At 36.5% G+C, this 18,151-nt stretch overlaps 3 protein-coding genes across 5 annotated transcripts; all 3 read left to right on the forward strand.

Annotated features, from left to right (window-relative positions):
• Window positions 1-1,452: 1,452 nt before the first annotated feature.
• LOC7453730 (OVARIAN TUMOR DOMAIN-containing deubiquitinating enzyme 11) lies at window positions 1,453-5,817 on the forward strand. 3 transcript variants are annotated; one of them, XM_024587366.2, is made up of 10 exons: window positions 1,465-1,694; window positions 2,339-2,549; window positions 3,530-3,603; window positions 4,031-4,085; window positions 4,219-4,293; window positions 4,506-4,579; window positions 4,703-4,751; window positions 4,926-5,010; window positions 5,430-5,486; window positions 5,599-5,817. In XM_024587366.2, exons 2-10 carry the CDS (start codon window positions 2,382-2,384, stop codon window positions 5,652-5,654), a joined length of 693 nt encoding a protein of 230 aa, XP_024443134.1. In that variant the 5' UTR covers window positions 1,465-1,694; window positions 2,339-2,381; the 3' UTR covers window positions 5,655-5,817. The 3 variants fall into 3 exon arrangements, with proteins under 3 accessions (XP_024443137.1, XP_024443134.1, XP_024443135.1); XM_024587367.2 differs by having other exon boundaries at window positions 1,468-1,694; window positions 2,381-2,549; XM_024587369.2 differs by lacking the exon at window positions 4,926-5,010 and having other exon boundaries at window positions 1,453-1,694.
• A 1,822-nt stretch (window positions 5,818-7,639) lies between these two features.
• On the forward strand, window positions 7,640-14,286 carry LOC7455857 (heat shock 70 kDa protein 17). Its single transcript, XM_024587386.2, has 15 exons — window positions 7,640-7,794; window positions 7,995-8,835; window positions 9,209-9,441; window positions 9,807-9,966; window positions 10,674-10,919; window positions 11,055-11,188; window positions 11,316-11,655; window positions 11,774-11,935; window positions 12,129-12,203; window positions 12,315-12,415; window positions 12,530-12,599; window positions 13,168-13,224; window positions 13,344-13,405; window positions 13,527-13,599; window positions 13,716-14,286. The coding sequence occupies exons 2-15, from the start codon at window positions 8,062-8,064 to the stop codon at window positions 13,944-13,946; spliced, it is 2,718 nt and encodes a 905-aa protein (XP_024443154.2). The 5' UTR covers window positions 7,640-7,794; window positions 7,995-8,061; the 3' UTR covers window positions 13,947-14,286.
• A 137-nt stretch (window positions 14,287-14,423) lies between these two features.
• LOC7455858 (pentatricopeptide repeat-containing protein At4g02750) lies at window positions 14,424-17,308 on the forward strand. The gene has a single exon (XM_002322520.4). The coding sequence runs from the start codon at window positions 14,844-14,846 to the stop codon at window positions 17,073-17,075; it is 2,232 nt and encodes a 743-aa protein (XP_002322556.2). The 5' UTR covers window positions 14,424-14,843; the 3' UTR covers window positions 17,076-17,308.
• The last annotated feature ends 843 nt before the right edge of the window (window positions 17,309-18,151 follow it).

Consider the following 18,151-nt stretch of genomic DNA (forward strand, 5'->3'; position numbering starts at 1 on the left):
GAGCATCATGACACATTGAGTCAACACTGAAGATTCGCAGAATAATGTGAACATTAACGGCAGATGTCATGAAAAATAAGGCTATAAGAAGAATAGAATAATTGAAAAACGACGGGGGGAGGATAAGAGGCATAGTTTAGGGGATTATGAACGAGGATTAAATAATTATGAAGGAAAACATCGTGTATCTTGTGAAGGGGTGCAAATGCAGGTTGGACCTGTTGACAAATGAGATTTTTTTTTGTCAATAAGAGAATATCGTGTTTATTGAGTGACGGAATTTATAACTTCCAAAAAACATTGACGTGTTTTGGAGAGTTTGAACACACGTGAAAGAACAACATTGAGTGCTATAGAAACTTGTACAGTGATAGAATGAAGATTTTATTCTCTCTTGTTTTCTTCTAAGATTACAGCGGTGTGTGTGTATATTATATGTTGGACAGGATATCAATGTCAGTTGCAGCAGTATAATGGCAGCGGGTTACAGCAGAATAATGGCAGCAAATTTCCAGCAGAATTTAGTAAAAGTTGAATCCCAATATTTCAGTCTTCTTTCCTTGTGCATGTTGCCTAAAAAGATCTGCAGTTACGATTTTGCAGTAACTACAGAATTTGCAGTTATAAATGTTGCGGATGACTCAACAGGTGCATTTGATCAACCCAATCCCCTTCCCTTCAAGTTTAAATTACACTGCAGCCATCTAGAAAGGTGTTTCTCCTAAAAATAAAATAAAAAGAGATGCTTCTATGGTTAGCCATGCACAACAATCTATGTAAAACTAGTTTTTTATTGGTACATGGAACACTGCAATGTTTAAGTTAGCACTTGTATATATATTGAGAAAATAATGGATGGGAAAACAAAAATGGAAAGTGCAAGGAAGCGTAGTATGCTAAAAAAACCCCATTGATTCGGGTGTTTTTATACATCTAGGCTTGTAATTTCTTCATGGACGAGAAAATCATGTTATTCACCTATTAAAGTGGCTCATTGGCTAGTTTGAAGTTATGCCATGGATTATGTGTGTATACTGTTTACATGATTATAAGAGAAATTGTGTGCTGCGTATTAAAGTAAATGTAAGAGAAAATGACAGAGAAAGAAAAAAAACGTAGAGAGCAAAAATGAAAATTGTATGTCACTGGGCCAGGCCTGGACAGGCGCCAGCGCTTAGTCACCCCGATTGTAAGTGCCTGATCACCTGTGCCGGACTAGGGAGACCAGATCAAATTCAGATAACTAGTTGATCCATAATTTGACTGTGCCCACCAAACTCAATCCAAGTGATGATAAGGAGTTTTTCTACTATTTGTTCCTAAAGCCGACACTTGAAATAGCCATCCAACTCGTGCTACATTTGTCGAACTATTATTTGTTCATCAGTCATGATCTCTGACTTTTTCTACTTTTGTTTCTAAACCAAAAATAAACAAGATCATGATCCAGGGACTGTTTCTTACAACGTTGGTATTCCAAGTCATGACACGTGAACAAAGCAAATGAAAAAGTCTTTCTAAAGCAACGTGTTGTGCTGGTTTCTTGTCGGAAGAGAGACGATAACGTCAAGTCCAAAACTTATATATGGAGTCTATGCATTAATATATTTTCATTTTGTCCAAATAATAGTTGAAGGCTTGAAGCCTCTGATCTACACAAGCGAAGGCCTTCTTCCTCACCATTTCATATCCAGGTAACCTATTATTCTTTTCTCTCTTTCTCCTTTTTCTAATAAAGTACATGCCTTTTTTTATTTGTCTATTATTTACTTTGACCTTTTATATCATGTATTCAACTGGGTTCATTGGATTTTTCTTTTCGTTTTTCGTGTGTTTGGTTGCTGGGAATTGATTTATAAGATTGAAACCCACCAAAAAAGATCGAATCTTTCCATTTCTACTATTTTATCAGCCTGTAAAGTTGAATTTTGATGCTGGGTTTTCTTTATTCTTTGCTCAAGTTTGTTCTCGGTTGGTTTGTGTGAGCTTTTGCATTTCTCTTGCTGTTGAATTGATTAGTGGGAGTTTTCTTCTTTGTTACTTGCTATGTTTGGTTGCTGAGAAAATTGAAAGGGAAACATGGAAAGATTAGGATTTGTTTGGTTTCTATTTGTAGATTGACTTAGCTAAAGTAAATAAATTGTTCCTTGATTCATGATGCATGATTAGTTTAGCTGTTGTATTTGCTTATTTCTTTATTAAATTAGGGAATGGATGCCTATAAATCTTTAGATTAAAGAATGCTGTTTGTTCGTAGGAATGGTATATTCTAATTTTAACTTGTCCAAAAAAAAAAGAAGTATATTCTAATTTTGAAGTTTGTTATCATCTTGTATAGAAATTTGTGCATCTTAGCTTGGATTTGTTGATGTTGGCATAGTATGACTGAAAGCTATAGTAATGCAAGTGTGAGCTCGACTTCAAGTTTGAATAGCAGCTTTCCAGATACAGAGGATGACCAAACCATTGCAAGCATTTTAGCAGAAGAGGGAAATTCTCAAGTTGCAGGAAGGCTGGGGAAGAGACTCTCGCACTTGGACTCCATCCCGGTATTTTCCTTTCCACATCTGTATTTTCTAGTCCATACTACATGCTTGCATGTGTGTGTGTGTGTGTGACATTTCACATATTCTCAAGCTCACATGGGTGGTACATCTTTTTCTTCCATACGACAGAGAGGACCATTTGAAGAATTATATTAAATTTGGACCTCTATTGACCTTGTGCTCCACCAAAATGGGCTGTAGATATGGGATGCTAAACCAATCTTTACTATGATTTTGGGTGGTAGTTATGATGGGCGAAGCTGGGTTGTGATATCATTCGTTAATTTAAGCAAAACAATGGATAGTTCCGGGTAGCATTGTTGCAGCAAGGCTTTGAATTGATACAGTTCACGTGTATCTAACTTCCATGTATAGATAAGCAGAAGAAGTAGCTAACTGGGAATCTTCGGCCATTAAGTTTCTCCCCACAGTGAATCCTTCTGAAGTAAACAATAATCCAAACCTTAAAAATTAAGAAGCATGCCAAATCACCTAGTGAACCTGCATATACCTATCCAATAAGTCATCCAGAAAATATAAGATTAAAACAGTCAGTCTCTAAAAATACAGAAGAAACCAGCTGTAAAACAATGAGAATTATATGATATTTTTGGCCGCATAAGCCAAGCATACAATCGGTAGTTCCTTGCTGATAGTAAGGGTTGTATTGGTTCACTTTTTCTTCACATTAGCTCACAACAAGCATATGTCTTTAGAGGAACTGAGTAGGAATTGCTCACTGGATTATATTCGCCAAGGCTTCTTCAACAATTTCAAGCAAATATACAACATATCTGGCACTTGCTTCTATGTTAGTGATTTGTTATATTTTTCTCTTAACCTAATATATTAACCAATGGCATGCATATTCGTCCTCTTTTCTTTTCTTCTTCTTTTTTTTTGCCTCATTTACCTCTGCTGTTGAGTAACTTCTGTCTTTTTATTTAATCATGTGAATGCTCATTGGTTCAATGTGTTGGCAGCACACTCCAAGGGTTAATGGTGAGATACCTGATGTGAATGATGCAACCTTAGACCATGAGCGGCTATCTGAAAGGTTTGATGTTGTTATCCACCCTATATGCTGTTTCTTTTTCATTCTCATATCATGCATTTCATTTTTAGCCTGTCTGTAATGTGGCATGCCAGTAAGTATCACTGTCTATTATTATGTGTTTGCCTTTTCTCACGGGTTCGATGAATTTTGTTTCAGTTGGTTGCATCCTTTCTATAGGCTTCACATTTTTTATGGTTAAGTTAGCTTGGTGTTGCATGGCCCTATGAGCATCCTTTTCCATTTATAGACTTCGCATTTTTAATGGTTAAGTTAGATCATCAAACTGGCTCAATGGCATGCTCATGTGCATGATTGTTGAAATATTGAATATATGGCATTTACCATCTGATGCCAAATGCTTCATTTCTTTTCTGTGCAAAATGGTTGGTTCATCTTTCAGTTGTCTTAGTAAGTGCTTTTCATTCAGGTTGGCTACATATGGTTTAGAAGAACTAAAAATGGAAGGTGATGGGAATTGCCAGGTGCGGCTTTCATTTTTTTGAACTGTTTATTCATGATTGTACATGTAAGGATGTTTGAAAGAGTCCCATAAGTCACTGTGAGAACTCTATTACAGAATATGCTTATAAACCACTGGTTTGACTTATTTGACAGTTTCGAGCATTAGCAGACCAGTTGTTTCGCAGTCCAGATTACCACAAACATGCAAGGAAACAAATAATCAAGCAGGTATGTTGGTAAATCTCTGCACATGATTGCACTAATTCATTATAACTTGGGAAAGATAGAGGTTGTGTTTTGGAAAAACAGCCACTATTGGCCAACTTCAAATACATCCATGTGCCTGGCGGTATACACGAGTCTACGTAGTGTTTTTTTTCTATGAAATTTCTGTCATGTTTCACTATTTTCCTTATTGTTTCATTCATCTTCCTTTTCAGCTAAAGCATCACAGAAAATTGTATGAAGGATATGTCCCAATGAAGTATAGAAGCTATGTGAAGAACATGAAAAAGTTAGACTTCTATGGCGATGCCTACTAGTTTTTTTTTTTTCCTGCAAAATTGGAAAGCATGCTTACAATAAATGTAGCTGCATTCTAATTCATTTTTGTGTGCGAACCCTTACATGATACTAGGTCAGGGGAATGGGGGGATCATGTAACCCTACAAGCTGCTGCAGATAGAGTAAGTGGAGATTTATCTGTTTAGCTCCTTGATTGCTTTTTTCCTATTTAATTTATTGGATCTGTTTTTCTTAAGAACATAAATCATGAAACCTAATTGTTCTCATTCTTTGTAACTACTACTCACTTATGTATGGAATGGCTATCCTCTGACCTTTTACGGGCATGCATTCAGTTTGGAGCCAAAATTTGTGTGTTAACATCTTTCCGGGACACATGCTATATCGAAATCTTTCCCAAAGACAGGAGTCCAACCAGAGGTAGATCTAAATCTGTATACTATATCCCATATGTCATTGTTGCGATATTCTAATGTGTATAATGCTTATCATGAAATGGAACTCTGTGTTATGATTGATTCCCGTAGAGTAAATTGAACGTCCAAATGCAAGTTCTTATTATCCTATCATTTGTAAGTCTTGCATGCTTTACCTATCTTGAGAAACTGAATATTTTATTTTACAATTATCACCTCCAATACCTTTTAAGATCATGGGAATTTTGAAGCCAATACCAGGATAAGGGATGGGAGTTGAAAAGAAGAAATAACCTAACAAAGATAGATCATTTTAACCTCTTTTCTGCTCTTCAGTGTATTTGAATAAAATCTAACAGCTATAAGTTGAATGAAATTGCAGTATTCTTGTTCTAATATAATGGCTGTTGTTCCTGTTTCCAGAAATTTGGCTAAGCTTTTGGAGTGAAGTTCATTACAATTCATTGTACGAAAATGGAGGTGAGGGACAAACCAATACTTGCAACATGTTTTTCCTTCAGTACTACAATTTTTTCTTCTCTCTTGTTACCTCCAAACTAATAACCTTCATGAAAACTGTCTGTTCATACAGATGTTCCCACCAGTGTTCCCACCAGAGTAGCAAGAAAAAAGTACTGGTTTTTCTAGATGTTTAGCATGTCATCCGCAGATCGAGTTGTCCACTGTTCCTTTGTTTTCTATACTTGTACATAATTCTCGAATAAGCAAGCAACCACAGAGTATATAAGAAGCAAACATGTAACTTGATATTGAATGTAGCATTATATTCATAGTTTTTTTTTTTTCTTAACTCATAAGCTTCTCGTATGCAGAAAGTTCTAAGAGATTTCTGTCTAGAGGAAATAATCTTACTTCCTAGCTTTTCATTAACTTTTGCTGAGGTGCTTGTTGGAGCATCCTGAGCAACCCTACGGCTCCACATGCGAACTTGGCTAGAATTTGGTACATAATCAGTCTAGGAAAGGAATCAAACAAACATGATAAATATGCAGAAGTCTCAATACAACATTTTGCATCCAAATGCTATCCATTTAAGATGAATTCCAAGAAATATGAGCCTTCTCCCCATCTATTTCTTGTATACATACAAGAAATCAGAAACCCATGTTGTTTGTGTTCAATATTCCTTCAAGGCATTTCATTAGGTAATAGGACGAACCCGCAAAACGTCTTCTGAAGGATTTTGTACATGGCATTATTCGAGCGGTGATGGAACTATAAGCACTTAGTTGTATAGGTGACGGAACTAGCGAATGTGCCATCTATCGGGGGAAGAGGCAAGGTCTTGAGTTGCATTTTGTATGGTCGAAAGAGCTTTAATGAGTGTTCTCACTTGAAAGTTGTTGAAGATCTAGAGAACATAATGGAGCATCTGTAAAGAGATCCAGGACTGTCCCATGTCCTGGTATTTCTGTCAGCCATGAAAAGAACTAGGAGATAAGCGCAAAATGAAAAGCATGAACTAGTTTTTGTCCGGCTTTTCGATGACATTAATAAAGTGAGTAAACTTCAAGAGATTTTAGGGCTTTTCATAGCTAATTATTAAGGTTTAAAGGTTGTAGATGAAGAGTTCTGTCGATAATCCATAAATTTCTGCGAAAACAATTCCATGCGTAGTGTATGAAATTGCTTTGGTTGTAGATGAAGAATGTGTTTGGAAATGCGGTGCAAATCGTGTTTTTAAAAAAATTAAATTTTTTTTGTTAAAATTTAATATGGTTTATATGTTTTGGATCGTTTTGATGTGCTGATGTCAAAAATAATTTTTAAAAAATAAAAAAAATCATTGACATGCATTTCGGCACGAAAAATTATTTGAAAAACAACCGCTACTACACTGTCAAACACTCTCGAAGAATCAGTGTTTTGCAAGCCTGTTTGGAAATGTGATTGTAGTTGTTTTTCAAAATATTTTTCGTGCTTAAATGTATTAAAATGATTTTTTATTTTTTTAAAAATATTTTAAAATCAGCATATCAAAATGATTCAAAATATATATAAAAATAATTTTTAATAAAAAAATTTAATTTTTATAAAATACGGTGCAAATAATGCCGCAAAAGTAGAAGTAATTCGATTCTAAAGGTTGTGTGTTATAAGTGATAGAAATATTAAATGAAGATGATAAATGTAAAAAATTATGAAGGAATATAATTTTTTTTAGTGAATTAATAATTTTTTTTTTCACGTTGTAATTCAAGAAGTTTACATATATCCCATAAATCATGTCAATTTGCATGAAGACAAATTTGTATATAAAATATATAATTTATTTTATAGATAATTATATGAAATAATAGCCTCGTGATTACATTCTTTGACTGTGGAAGAAAATAGATGTCTAATATTTCATGCAAATAAATGCCATATTTCAACCATATAAAACTTAATTGAAGAACATCTAATATTTCATGGGACCTAATTAAGAAAAACAATACTTTGAGGGTCGAGATCATAATTTATGCATAGTTTGAGGTTATAACTTATAATTTGAGGTTATAACTTCTTTTCCTTTCTACTGCAACCGTCAGAACAACGCAGCTGATGTCTCAGGTCTCACCACGTGTACTTTTTGCCACGTCGCCATTTCCTATTGGCTACTGTTTCAATTCATTTCCCACGTCAACACCCCTCCTCTGCCACCTGATTTAAGCCACTCCACTTTCTCTCCTCTTTTTCTCGTCAACCAAACAGGAAAAAAACATAAATCAATATCAGCTTCAAGTTCATACCACTTCTCTCTCTAGGAAATGCAATTAATCTTCTGGTATCTCCCTCTTTCCAGTTCTGCCTCTCTCTTTTAAAAAAAAAATTATTTTTTTTTCACAAATTTTCTGCTTGTTTTCCGGGAAAATAATTTTTTCTTCAGATTTTTTTCACAAGTTTTATACTTGTTATCCGGGAAATAAGAACCTGTCCAGACAGAGCACTGACCTTTCTTTTTCTTTATTTCCCTTTCTTTTGCAGACGGATTGATTCCTTCCTTCCTTCCTTCCTTTCTTGATCGAGTGACAAGAATAAACTCGTGATCAAAATGAGTTTATTAAAATTAGGGTTACGGTTAGTATTATTATTATTATTAAATTCAATTCCATCAGAATCAGCTGTTTCGAGCATAGATCTAGGTTCGGAATGGATAAAAGTAGCGGTAGTAAACCTAAAACCAGGCCAAACCCCAATTTCTATAGCAATTAACGAAATGTCGAAGAGAAAAACCCCAGCTTTAGTTGCATTCCAATCTGGAACTCGGCTTTTAGGCGAAGAAGCATTGGGGATTGCTGCGCGGTATCCAGATAAAGTGTATTCACATTTGCGAGATATGTTAGGGAAATCGTTTGAGAAAGTTAAGGGATTTCTGGAAGCAATGTATTTGCCGTATGATGTGGTGAAGGATTCGAGAGGGGCAGTTGCGTTTAGGGTTGAGGATGAGGATAAGGGTGGGAATGTGGGGTTGTATTCGGTGGAGGAGTTGTTGGGGATGATTTTGGGTTTTGCAGGGGATTTGGCGGAGTTTCATTCTAAGGTCGTGGTTAAGGATGCAGTGGTTGGGGTGCCGGCATATTTTGGGCAGGCGGAGAGGAGGGGTTTGGTTCAGGCGGCGCAATTGGCGGGGATTAATGTGCTTGCTTTGATTAATGAGCATTCTGGTGCTGCATTGCAATATGGGATTGATAAGGATTTTTCTAATGGGTCGCGGTATGTTGTGTTTTATGACATGGGTGCGAGTAGCACTTATGCTGCACTTGTTTACTTCTCAGCGTATAATGCCAAGGAGTTTGGAAAGACTGTGTCTGTTAATCAATTTCAGGTAAGTTTGGTTTCAGTAATTGGCATTTGGTGATCAGTGAGAATGTTTTGTTTGTTTTGTTAATTGTTTTGTGATAGATTTCTGTGTAGAAAAATGCATTATTTTTTAATATTGAAATAGGAGGCAGTGGATCCAAAAAAGAAATATCTTACTGAAAAGCTGCATTGTGGCCATTCTTCTTACATTAAGTCTGTGATTGTGGTTGCTTGTTCTGATCTGAATCATGTCATTTATGTTAGATGCTCCTCACCACTATCTTATGATAGCCTCAATGTTTTCACTTCCAGCCTTGTCCTATACAGCTTGTTGTTCTTCTTATGGATGCTTAGTTCAGTACCGCTAGCAATGTTGTGAATGCTAATTATATTTCCAGGTTAAGGATGTCAGATGGGACCCAGAACTTGGAGGTCAGACTATGGAATCAAGGTTGGTGGAGTACTTTGCTGATGAGTTTAATAAACAAGTTGGAAATGGGTTTGATGTGAGGAAGTTTCCCAAGGCAATGGCTAAATTGAAGAAACAAGTCAAACGGACGAAAGAAATCTTGAGTGCAAACACTGCGGCCCCAATATCAGTTGAATCCCTCTATGATGATCGGGACTTCAGGTCAGTAGATTCTAAACAATTCCTCAAGTTCTTTTTGTTCATGTCTGTTTTCATGTACCTGTACATTTTTTTTCCTACTGCCATGCTGCACTGCCTCATTGCCTGCTGAGCAAATGTCTGGGTGCATATTTATGAGAATTTATTATTCCACTTTTTCTCACATTAGCCCCCTATAATTTTTTACACGATGAACATTCTTCTCTTTATGTGTGAGAAATTATCTTAACTGACTGTAATGTTGTTACAATATGCATGCATGCTGGTGGTTAGACATTGAGTTGTGCTTGTTGCTTATATTTCATCAGCACCTCTGTGGATATACCTTGCCCAATTCATTCAAACCATTATCTTTAATTTTTCTCCAGGAGCACCATAACACGTGAGAAGTTTGAAGAGCTCTGTGCAGATCTGTGGGACAGATCTATTGTACCTCTCAAGGAAGTTCTGAAGCATTCAGGTTTAAACTTGGACGAGTTATATGCAGTAGAGCTTATAGGAGGTGCTACCAGAGTCCCTAAGTTGCAGGTTGGTACTATCTTCTTCAATTGTGTATAAGCCCATGAAAACTGATTAAGCTTTGTAACAATAGTTAAAATAAACTTAATGATAGTTGTTTAAAGCAAAGGTATCTTAATCTACTACTATCATTGGTTTGAATAATACCTACTACTATCATGTTGTGTTTGCCTATATTATCCATCAATTTTAGCCATCTTAGTCTACTATTAGTCATGTTGACAGTTTTCTCCTAAAATGAAGCTTCAGCTGGTAATCAAGCCCCACTGTGTCAGCTGCTGATATGTCTTTTTATTTGGTCCAACTTCCAACCTTTGTTCTTACTGTTTTGATTTGCACAATCTTGGAGAGCTAACAAGTCAGAGTAAAAAATCAATCTTTCATATCCCTTCTTTCTTTTTCTTTTTCTTTTTTTTTAATAAAAAAGAACCTGAATTATAGAAGAATGGTTACGGCGAAGATGATGTTTAAGCAGTAGAGGCCATGTGTTGTTACCACCGTAAAAGAACAGGATAAGGGTAGTTTTATTATAAGGTCATTGTGATGTTAACGAATTGAAGTTAGCTCTTTAAGTTTCTGTTTGGAATAATCTCCTATACCATGCACTTAGCTGCTTATCAATTCATATCTCCCTTCAATCTTGAGCTTCTATTTCTGTGTTAGATCTGATTTGTGTTAAGGATGCAAATAAAAGAAAACTCTTTGGGCACAAACAGGCTAAGCTCCAGGAATTTCTTGGAAAGAATGAGCTGGACAAACATCTAGATGCCGATGAAGCTGTAGTTCTTGGTTCATCTCTACATGCTGCAAATTTGAGTGATGGAATCAAACTGAATCGCAAGCTAGGAATGGTTGATGGTTCATCATATGGATTGGTAGTTGAATTAGACGGACCTGATCTGCTGAAAGATGAGAGCACCAGGCAATTACTTGTTCCAAGGATGAGAAAACTCCCCAGTAAGGTAAATAACATGGTAAAACGACTATGTTGTGTTTGAAAAGGTCAATCAGAAAAACCATTTTGATGCCCCAAATGCCTCAAAATTTGCTTTCCAGTTGTACTTATTATGCATGGATTATTTTATTTTATTTTACAGATGTTCAGATCCATCATTCATACAAAAGATTTTGAAGTTTCACTGTCATATGAGCCTGATCTTTTACCACCTGGTGTTACCTCCCCTGTATTTTCTCAGTATTCTGTGTCTGGTCTAGCAGATGCAAGTGAGAAGTAAGGATAGCTATACTCTGAATCATTTCTGGATTTATATAAGGCTCAATGCTTGTATCTTGAATCATTTTCCTTCACAAAAACTTCTACATCACATTTCTCTTCTGTTCTTCCTTTGTGTTGCTAGGTATTCCTCACGGAATTTGTCATCCCCCATCAAGGCAAATCTGCATTTCTCTCTTAGCAGAAATGGAATTCTTTCTTTGGATCGAGCAGATGCTGTTATTGAAATATCAGAATGGGTAGAAGTTCCTAAAAAGAACCTGACTGTGGAAAACACAACCACCACATCTCCAAATATAACACTTGAAACTGACACTAAGAACACTACAGAAGAAAGTGATGAAAAGTCGAATTCTGATGGTGTGACTGACAACACATCCATCAACATTACTGAAGAACCAAGTACTACTGAGCCCATTACAGAGAAGAAGCTGAAAAAACGGACTTTTAGGGTTCCCCTGAAGGTACAAACAAGCTTGCAGTTTTAAAAGTTTTTTCACTTGCATGCTAGAAAGTTTTATGATGGTGAGTTGTGTGTTTCACACCTCTCTTGTTGCTTATTTCTATTGTTTATATTTATAGATTGTTGAGAAGACAGTGGGACCTGGAATGCCTCTGTCCGAAGAATATCTAGCTCAAGCTAAAAGAAAATTAGAAGAATTGAACAAAAAGGATGCAGAGCGAAGAAGAACTGCCGAGTTGAAAAATAATTTGGAAGGATATATATATTCTACTAAAGAAAAGGTTTGGAATTTACGATCAATTCAACTTTTAGTTTAAAAATGAAGATTAGACAGTTCCATTTCTTGTGATGACCACCTTTCCTTGGAACTATTAATCTTGATTTGATTGCTATTATAAATTTAGAGTTTTATTATGAATAGTCAGCATTCCATTTCCTTTAATTTATTGTTGATATCTTTACCTGCTGTGCCAGCTTGAGACAACTGAAGAGTTTGAGAAAATTTCTACTGATGATGAACGGAAATCCTTCATTGAAAAGCTTGATGAGGTGAGCCTTTTCCTCTCTTTTTTTCCAAGTATTTTTGGGAACTTAAAAGGGTCCATGATATTAGCTTCTCTGCCTAAATTTGTGACATGGGAGCATGTTGTATTGTTTTAGGTCCAAGAGTGGCTATACACAGACGGTGAAGATGCCACAGCAAAAGAGTTTCAGGAACGCCTAGATTCACTAAAAGCTTTTGGTGACCCAATATTTTTCAGGTGATATTTTCTGGCTGTAGTTGGGGCATCTAATTAGACGCGAACTGTTGTTATTTACACAAGTGATTGGCTATTTGAATTATTAATTCCAACTTGTGAATTTTTTTGATATAGGTATAAAGAACTTTCAGCAAGACCAACAGCAATAGAGTTAGCTCGAAAGTACATTGGTGAGCTGCAACAGGTACTTCAGATACTGCATTTCAATCTCATGCTTTATAAAAAAATGTTTATTTTTCCTTGGGCTAAGATTTTGTTGTTATTCACTATTGCCATCTTGATCATGAAGCTGGGAAAAAAAACGAAAAAACCTAGGCTGGAAAAATAGATGAATTTATAATTAACTAATATGTTTATTTGTGGAAATGCACCCTTCCCATTGGATTTTAGTATTCTTCTTTTTGTCCCATAATCCCTGTCACTTTGAAAAGTTAATCAAGGATCATTGTATTTTAAAAATATCCCCGGGGTGTGGAGGGGCTTTTGTTTATGGGACAGACAGCAGTCTTTTGCTGATCTGTCTATTTCAGCTGCTCAAATTGAATACGATAAAACTGTGGGACAGAGGAAGCGACATGTTGATATCTAGCATTGCATCTACTTGCTTGGATAAAAGCTAAATACAGGAAAAAAAAAACCAAAGCTTTGATAGGCTAGCATTTCAACCATTGATTAAATATTATTTTCTTTGTGGCTTAATTTGAAGACAGCATAATAAGCACAGTGACCATTTCTTTTATCATTTCCTGCAGATTGTACAGGGCTGGGAGACAAAGAAACCTTGGCTTCCGAAGGACAGAGTAGATGAGGTTTTTTCCACACCTTAATCTAACATGGCCTCCTCATGAGATTTTCTGGAATCTGTTTACGATTGGAACAATCTCTAGTGATGCTTACATATGGATTTTGTGAATGTGTGGTTTTGCAGGTGGTGAGTGATGCTGACAAGTTAAAGAGTTGGCTGGATGAAAAGGAGGCTGAACAGAAGAAGTAAGTGTTCAAAGAGTTGGTTCTGCATATAAGGAGATTTTTATTATTTTATTTTCTTGCCAATGGGCATGTTCAAATCCAAGTGATTACAAAGTCGTTCTTCCTCCCTATTTCCCAACAGGGCTTCAGGATTCAGCACACCAGTACTGACATCTGAAGAAATATATTCGAAGGTGTTGAATCTGCAAGACAAGGTATTACTGCAAGTCTCAGCAACTTCTTTATTGCGAAAGGAGAATTTGATACCGCCGCAAAGATTTTCCTGCCTTTGTGTGCCATTTCAATTGATATTTGATTGGTGTTTATATAGGTTGCCAGTGTTAACAGAATTCCCAAGCCAAAGCCAAAAATTGAGAAGCCTAAGAACAAAACTGAGACCAGCGGAGACAACACGAACAGTGCTGACTCAACTTCTGGGGAGACTCCTGAAAAGGAGAAACAAACAACAGATTCAGATGGTTCGGCCGAAGAAAAAATCAACCCAGAGGGATCAGCTGATGAAAAAGCCAACCCAGAACCTGAAGTTCACGATGAGTTGTGATGATTAAACTGAAACGACTCTCAGGACCATTGTAGACTACATGCCTTCTGAGTTTAAAACATGGAGGCGCTCTCATAGGAAAAGAAAAGATGGGGGGGTGGGGAGTACTGCTATTTTAATCGGCAGAAGAACACATTAGACCCTATTTTTCCAGGACGGCTGCTTATTTATCATCCTTGAGATTCATGATTGTCCTGGCTGACCATCTTTTGATGCTGAAAGAACCATATAGAAAGAACTCCCCTTTTCTTTGTTAATTGTAGCACTCGTAAGATTATACCCACTGAAATTAAGGGGCATTTACTGAATTACCAGTTTACCCCTCTGGGAGTTTTGATCATGTTTATGTGTTTCCTTTCGCAACAATCTGATAGCTATAAACTTTCTATAATCGAGGAAGAGCATGCATGGAATTTAGTTTTTGCTCACACATGATTTTGATGCTCTTTGTTTTTCTTGATCTTACCAGTAAAGCAGAAGGTAAGGTCTGAGAATTAGTCTCTGGGTCAACCAAAAATTTTCCTTGATTTATAATTATGTTTTGGATCACAAGTTTCAGGTTAATAACTATGGCTCTAAATTTCAACAATTATCTTCCTTCTTTATTTTTAAATTCAAATATTAAGATTAATAATTAAAAATTCTCATTAAATTTATTTAAATTCAGGGGATGCCATGAACTTGCGAACAAAATCTTTGTGAACCCACAAGTGGGCCCACATGAGGCCGCCATAGGGCTGTGGTGGTATGTGGACTGTGCTCTTTTTAAGCTTGGCCCACTTGTTTCTCTGAAAAAACCTTCGGCGACATAATGCCCAAGACAACCTTTTGGGCTTTCAAGGAAACCTCAAAATGGAGACATAAAAAATTGTCTCAAACTGATCAGTGTTTCGAATCATGAAGCAAAGGCTATTATCAGTTGGGGAACAAGGGAGTCATCATGTCTTCAGTCAAAACAAAAGAATAACCCAGTTAGGAAAATCGGGTCAAATCGAAGATGCAATCAAATTTTTCACTCAAATGGCCGAGAAAAACACAGTCACATACAATTCAATGATCTCTGTCTACGCGAAAAATGGAAGAATCAATGCTGCACGCAACCTGTTCGATAAAATGCCTCGCAGAAATTTAGTTTCTTGGAACACTATGGTTTCTGGGTACTTGCATAATGGGAAGTTTGATGAAGCTTATAAACTGTTTGTTATAATGCCTCGAAGGGACTTATTTTCTTGGACTTTGATGATTACTTGTTATACGCGTAATGGGGAGGTTGAGAAGGCGAGGGAGTTGTTTGATTCGCTTCCGTGTAGTTATAGGAAAGGTGTTGCTTGTTGGAATGCGATGATTTCAGGTTATGTGAAGAAAGGGAGAGTTAATGAAGCTAAGAGGTTGTTTGATGAAATGCCGGTTAAGAATTTAATTTCATGGAACTCAATGCTGGCTGGGTATACTCAGAATCGAAAAATGCGATTGGGTTTGGAGTTTTTTAATGAAATGGATGAACGCGATGTAGTTTCATGGAATTTGATGGTTGATGGGTTTATCCAAGTGGGTGATTTGGATTCTGCGTGGAAGTTTTTTCAAGAGACTCAAAAGCCTAATGTTGTTTCTTGGGTTACAATGTTAAGTGGGTTTGCACGAAATGGAAATATTTTGGAGTCTAGGAGGCTCTTTGACCAAATGCCGAGTAGAAATATTGTTTCTTGGAATGCAATGATTTCTGCTTATGTTCAGAGATGTGAAATTGATGAGGCTAGTCGGTTATTTGAGGAGATGCCGGAGAGGGATTCTGTGTCATGGACTACTATGATTAATGGGTATGTTCGTATTGGTAAGCTTGATGAAGCAAGAGAGTTGTTGAATGAAATGCCTTACAGGAACATTGGGGCCCAAACAGCAATGATTTCTGGTTACATACAATGTAATAAAGTGGATGAAGCTAGAAGATTCTTTGATGAGATAGGCACCTGGGATGTGGTTTGTTGGAACGCTATGATTGCAGGTTATGCACACCATGGAAGAATCAATGAAGCTCTCTGTCTATCCAAACGAATGGTCAATAAAGACATGGTCACATGGAATACCATGATTTCTTGTTATGCTCAAGTAGGCCAAATGGATAGAGCCGTGAAGATCTTTGAAGAGATGGGGGAGAGGGATTTAGTATCTTGGAACTCATTAATTGCCGGTTTCATGCTAAATGGACAGAATTTGGATGCTCTAAAAAGTTTTGCATTGATGGGGCATGAAGGTAAGAAACCTGATCAGTTAAGTTTTGCTTGTGGACTAAGTTCATGTGCCACTATTGCAGCCCTGCAAGTTGGGAACCAACTTCACCAGGTGGTTGTGAAGGGTGGTTATTTGAATTATTTAGTTGTCAACAATGCATTGATCACCATGTATGCTAAATGTGGAAGAATCTTGGAAGCTGGGCTTGTGTTCAATGGAATTTGTCATGCTGACGTCATTTCTTGGAATTCTTTGATTGGTGGGTATGCAATAAATGGATATGGAAAAGAGGCACTTAAACTCTTTGAGGAGATGGCTTCGGAAGGGATGGCTCCTGATGAAGTCACCTTCATTGGTATTTTGTCCGCATGTAATCATGCTGGCATGGTTGATCACGGCCTAAAATTGTTCAAATGCATGAGTAAAGTGTATGCTATAGAACCATTGGCGGAGCACTATGCTTGTATGGTTGACTTGCTTGGACGGGTGGGGAGGTTAGACGAAGCCTTTGAAATAGTGAGGGGAATGAAGGTGAAAGCCACTGCAGGAGTATGGGGTGCATTACTCGGGGCTTGCCGTGCACATGGGAATCTGGAACTTGGAAGGCTAGCTGCTCACAAGCTTTCGGAATTTGAACCTCATAAAACATCAAATTATGTGCTCTTGTCAAACATTCACGCAGAAGCAAACAGATGGAATGAGGTGCAGGAAGTAAGGATGTTGATGAACGCAAGCAGTACAGTAAAAGAACCGGGATGCAGCTGGGTTGAGGTGAGAAATCAAGTGCACGGCTTTCTGTCAGATGATTCAACTCGGTCTAGACCGGATATTGGCGTTACTCTGGCAAGCTTAAATTCTCACATAAGAAACGCATTTCACATTTCTGAAGTCTCTGCTTGACTATACGATTTTACTTTGGAGGTCACAGTTTGTTCATCTGTGTTCTATTAGCAACTTGTACATTAGAAAATATACAATTCAATGTAAACTATGTAAACTCAGAACAGAATGCCTCAGTCTTGAGCTGATTCATTTCTTTTCGGTGGTGTTTCGCATTACAGTCAGTCTGACCATATTTTTTGAAACTTTTATGATTTTTTTAATTTTTTAATTATTATTTTTTTGTTTTTCAATCGTTTGTATCTCTTAATGTCAAAAATAAGTTTTTTAAATTATTATTGATCACCACACATAAACTTTAATTCTAAATTTTATTATTAAATATTTTTTTTCCAAGTAGTTTGTCTTTTAAAAAATTTACAACTCAAATAAACACAAAAATTAACTTAAATAAACTAGAAAATCTGAAAAAAAAAATAATAACAACATAACTAAGCTAAAAAGAACCTTCCAGCCTAATTTGAAGGTCTTTCATCAGTGAACCAAGCATGTAGAATTTCCTAATAAAATTTAAACATCATCCAATTATCACTCTATATAACTCAGATCTCTTCTTATTAAATATCTGTACAGAGCTCTTCATATAGCTCAATGATGACAGATCAACAACTGTCAGATCAGAACCACTTACATTGATGGAGAAAGGCGAAGTAGAAGTTTCCATTCATTCCTAACTGACGAGTTCCAAAAGATAACAGCACAGTTATACAAAAGAGAAACAACTGCATTGAAAGAACCAACTAAAAGAAACCACATTAAACATTGGTCAAGGTCTTGATTATCCAAATGTCATAAGCTGCCATTTAACACAAAACAACCTTTGTCAAGAAACGATCTTTCCTGTCGTTTTCCTCTATACGTAAGAATTTCATTTTGGATTGAGGCCTGGTTACATCCCCATAAATTTCTTCTAGGATGCTTTGCCACTTGAAAACATCGAGTCAGACATCTTCAAGTCTATTTGGAAATGCTTGCAAGCATTTTCAAATCCGGTTTTGTCATTGTCTTTTTTCTGCATGACTCAGCTTATTTAGCTTTCTTGTCATTAATGTCACTGTACACAAGGCGTGGATTTA

This window comes from Populus trichocarpa, chromosome 16 (genome assembly GCF_000002775.5).
Source record: "Populus trichocarpa isolate Nisqually-1 chromosome 16, P.trichocarpa_v4.1, whole genome shotgun sequence".
NCBI classification, from domain to species: domain Eukaryota; kingdom Viridiplantae; phylum Streptophyta; class Magnoliopsida; order Malpighiales; family Salicaceae; genus Populus; species Populus trichocarpa.

What these genes read in the sequence shown, in the direction of transcription:
- LOC7453730 (XM_024587366.2), top strand. Translation starts at nt 2,382, where the DNA reads ATGACTGAAAGCTATAGTAATGCAAGTGTGAGCTCGACTTCAAGTTTG. An exon ending in TATGTGAAGAACATGAAAAA is followed by an intron (nt 4,580 to 4,702) that starts GTTAGACTTCTA and finishes ACATGATACTAG; the next exon opens with GTCAGGGGAATGGGGGGATC. An exon ending in TACAAGCTGCTGCAGATAGA is followed by an intron (nt 4,752 to 4,925) that starts GTAAGTGGAGAT and finishes GCATGCATTCAG; the next exon opens with TTTGGAGCCAAAATTTGTGT.
- LOC7455857 (XM_024587386.2), top strand. Translation starts at nt 8,062, where the DNA reads ATGAGTTTATTAAAATTAGGGTTACGGTTAGTATTATTATTATTATTA. An exon ending in CTAGCAGATGCAAGTGAGAA is followed by an intron (nt 11,189 to 11,315) that starts GTAAGGATAGCT and finishes TTGTGTTGCTAG; the next exon opens with GTATTCCTCACGGAATTTGT. An exon ending in AAGGAGGCTGAACAGAAGAA is followed by an intron (nt 13,406 to 13,526) that starts GTAAGTGTTCAA and finishes ATTTCCCAACAG; the next exon opens with GGCTTCAGGATTCAGCACAC.
- LOC7455858 (XM_002322520.4), top strand. Translation starts at nt 14,844, where the DNA reads ATGAAGCAAAGGCTATTATCAGTTGGGGAACAAGGGAGTCATCATGTC.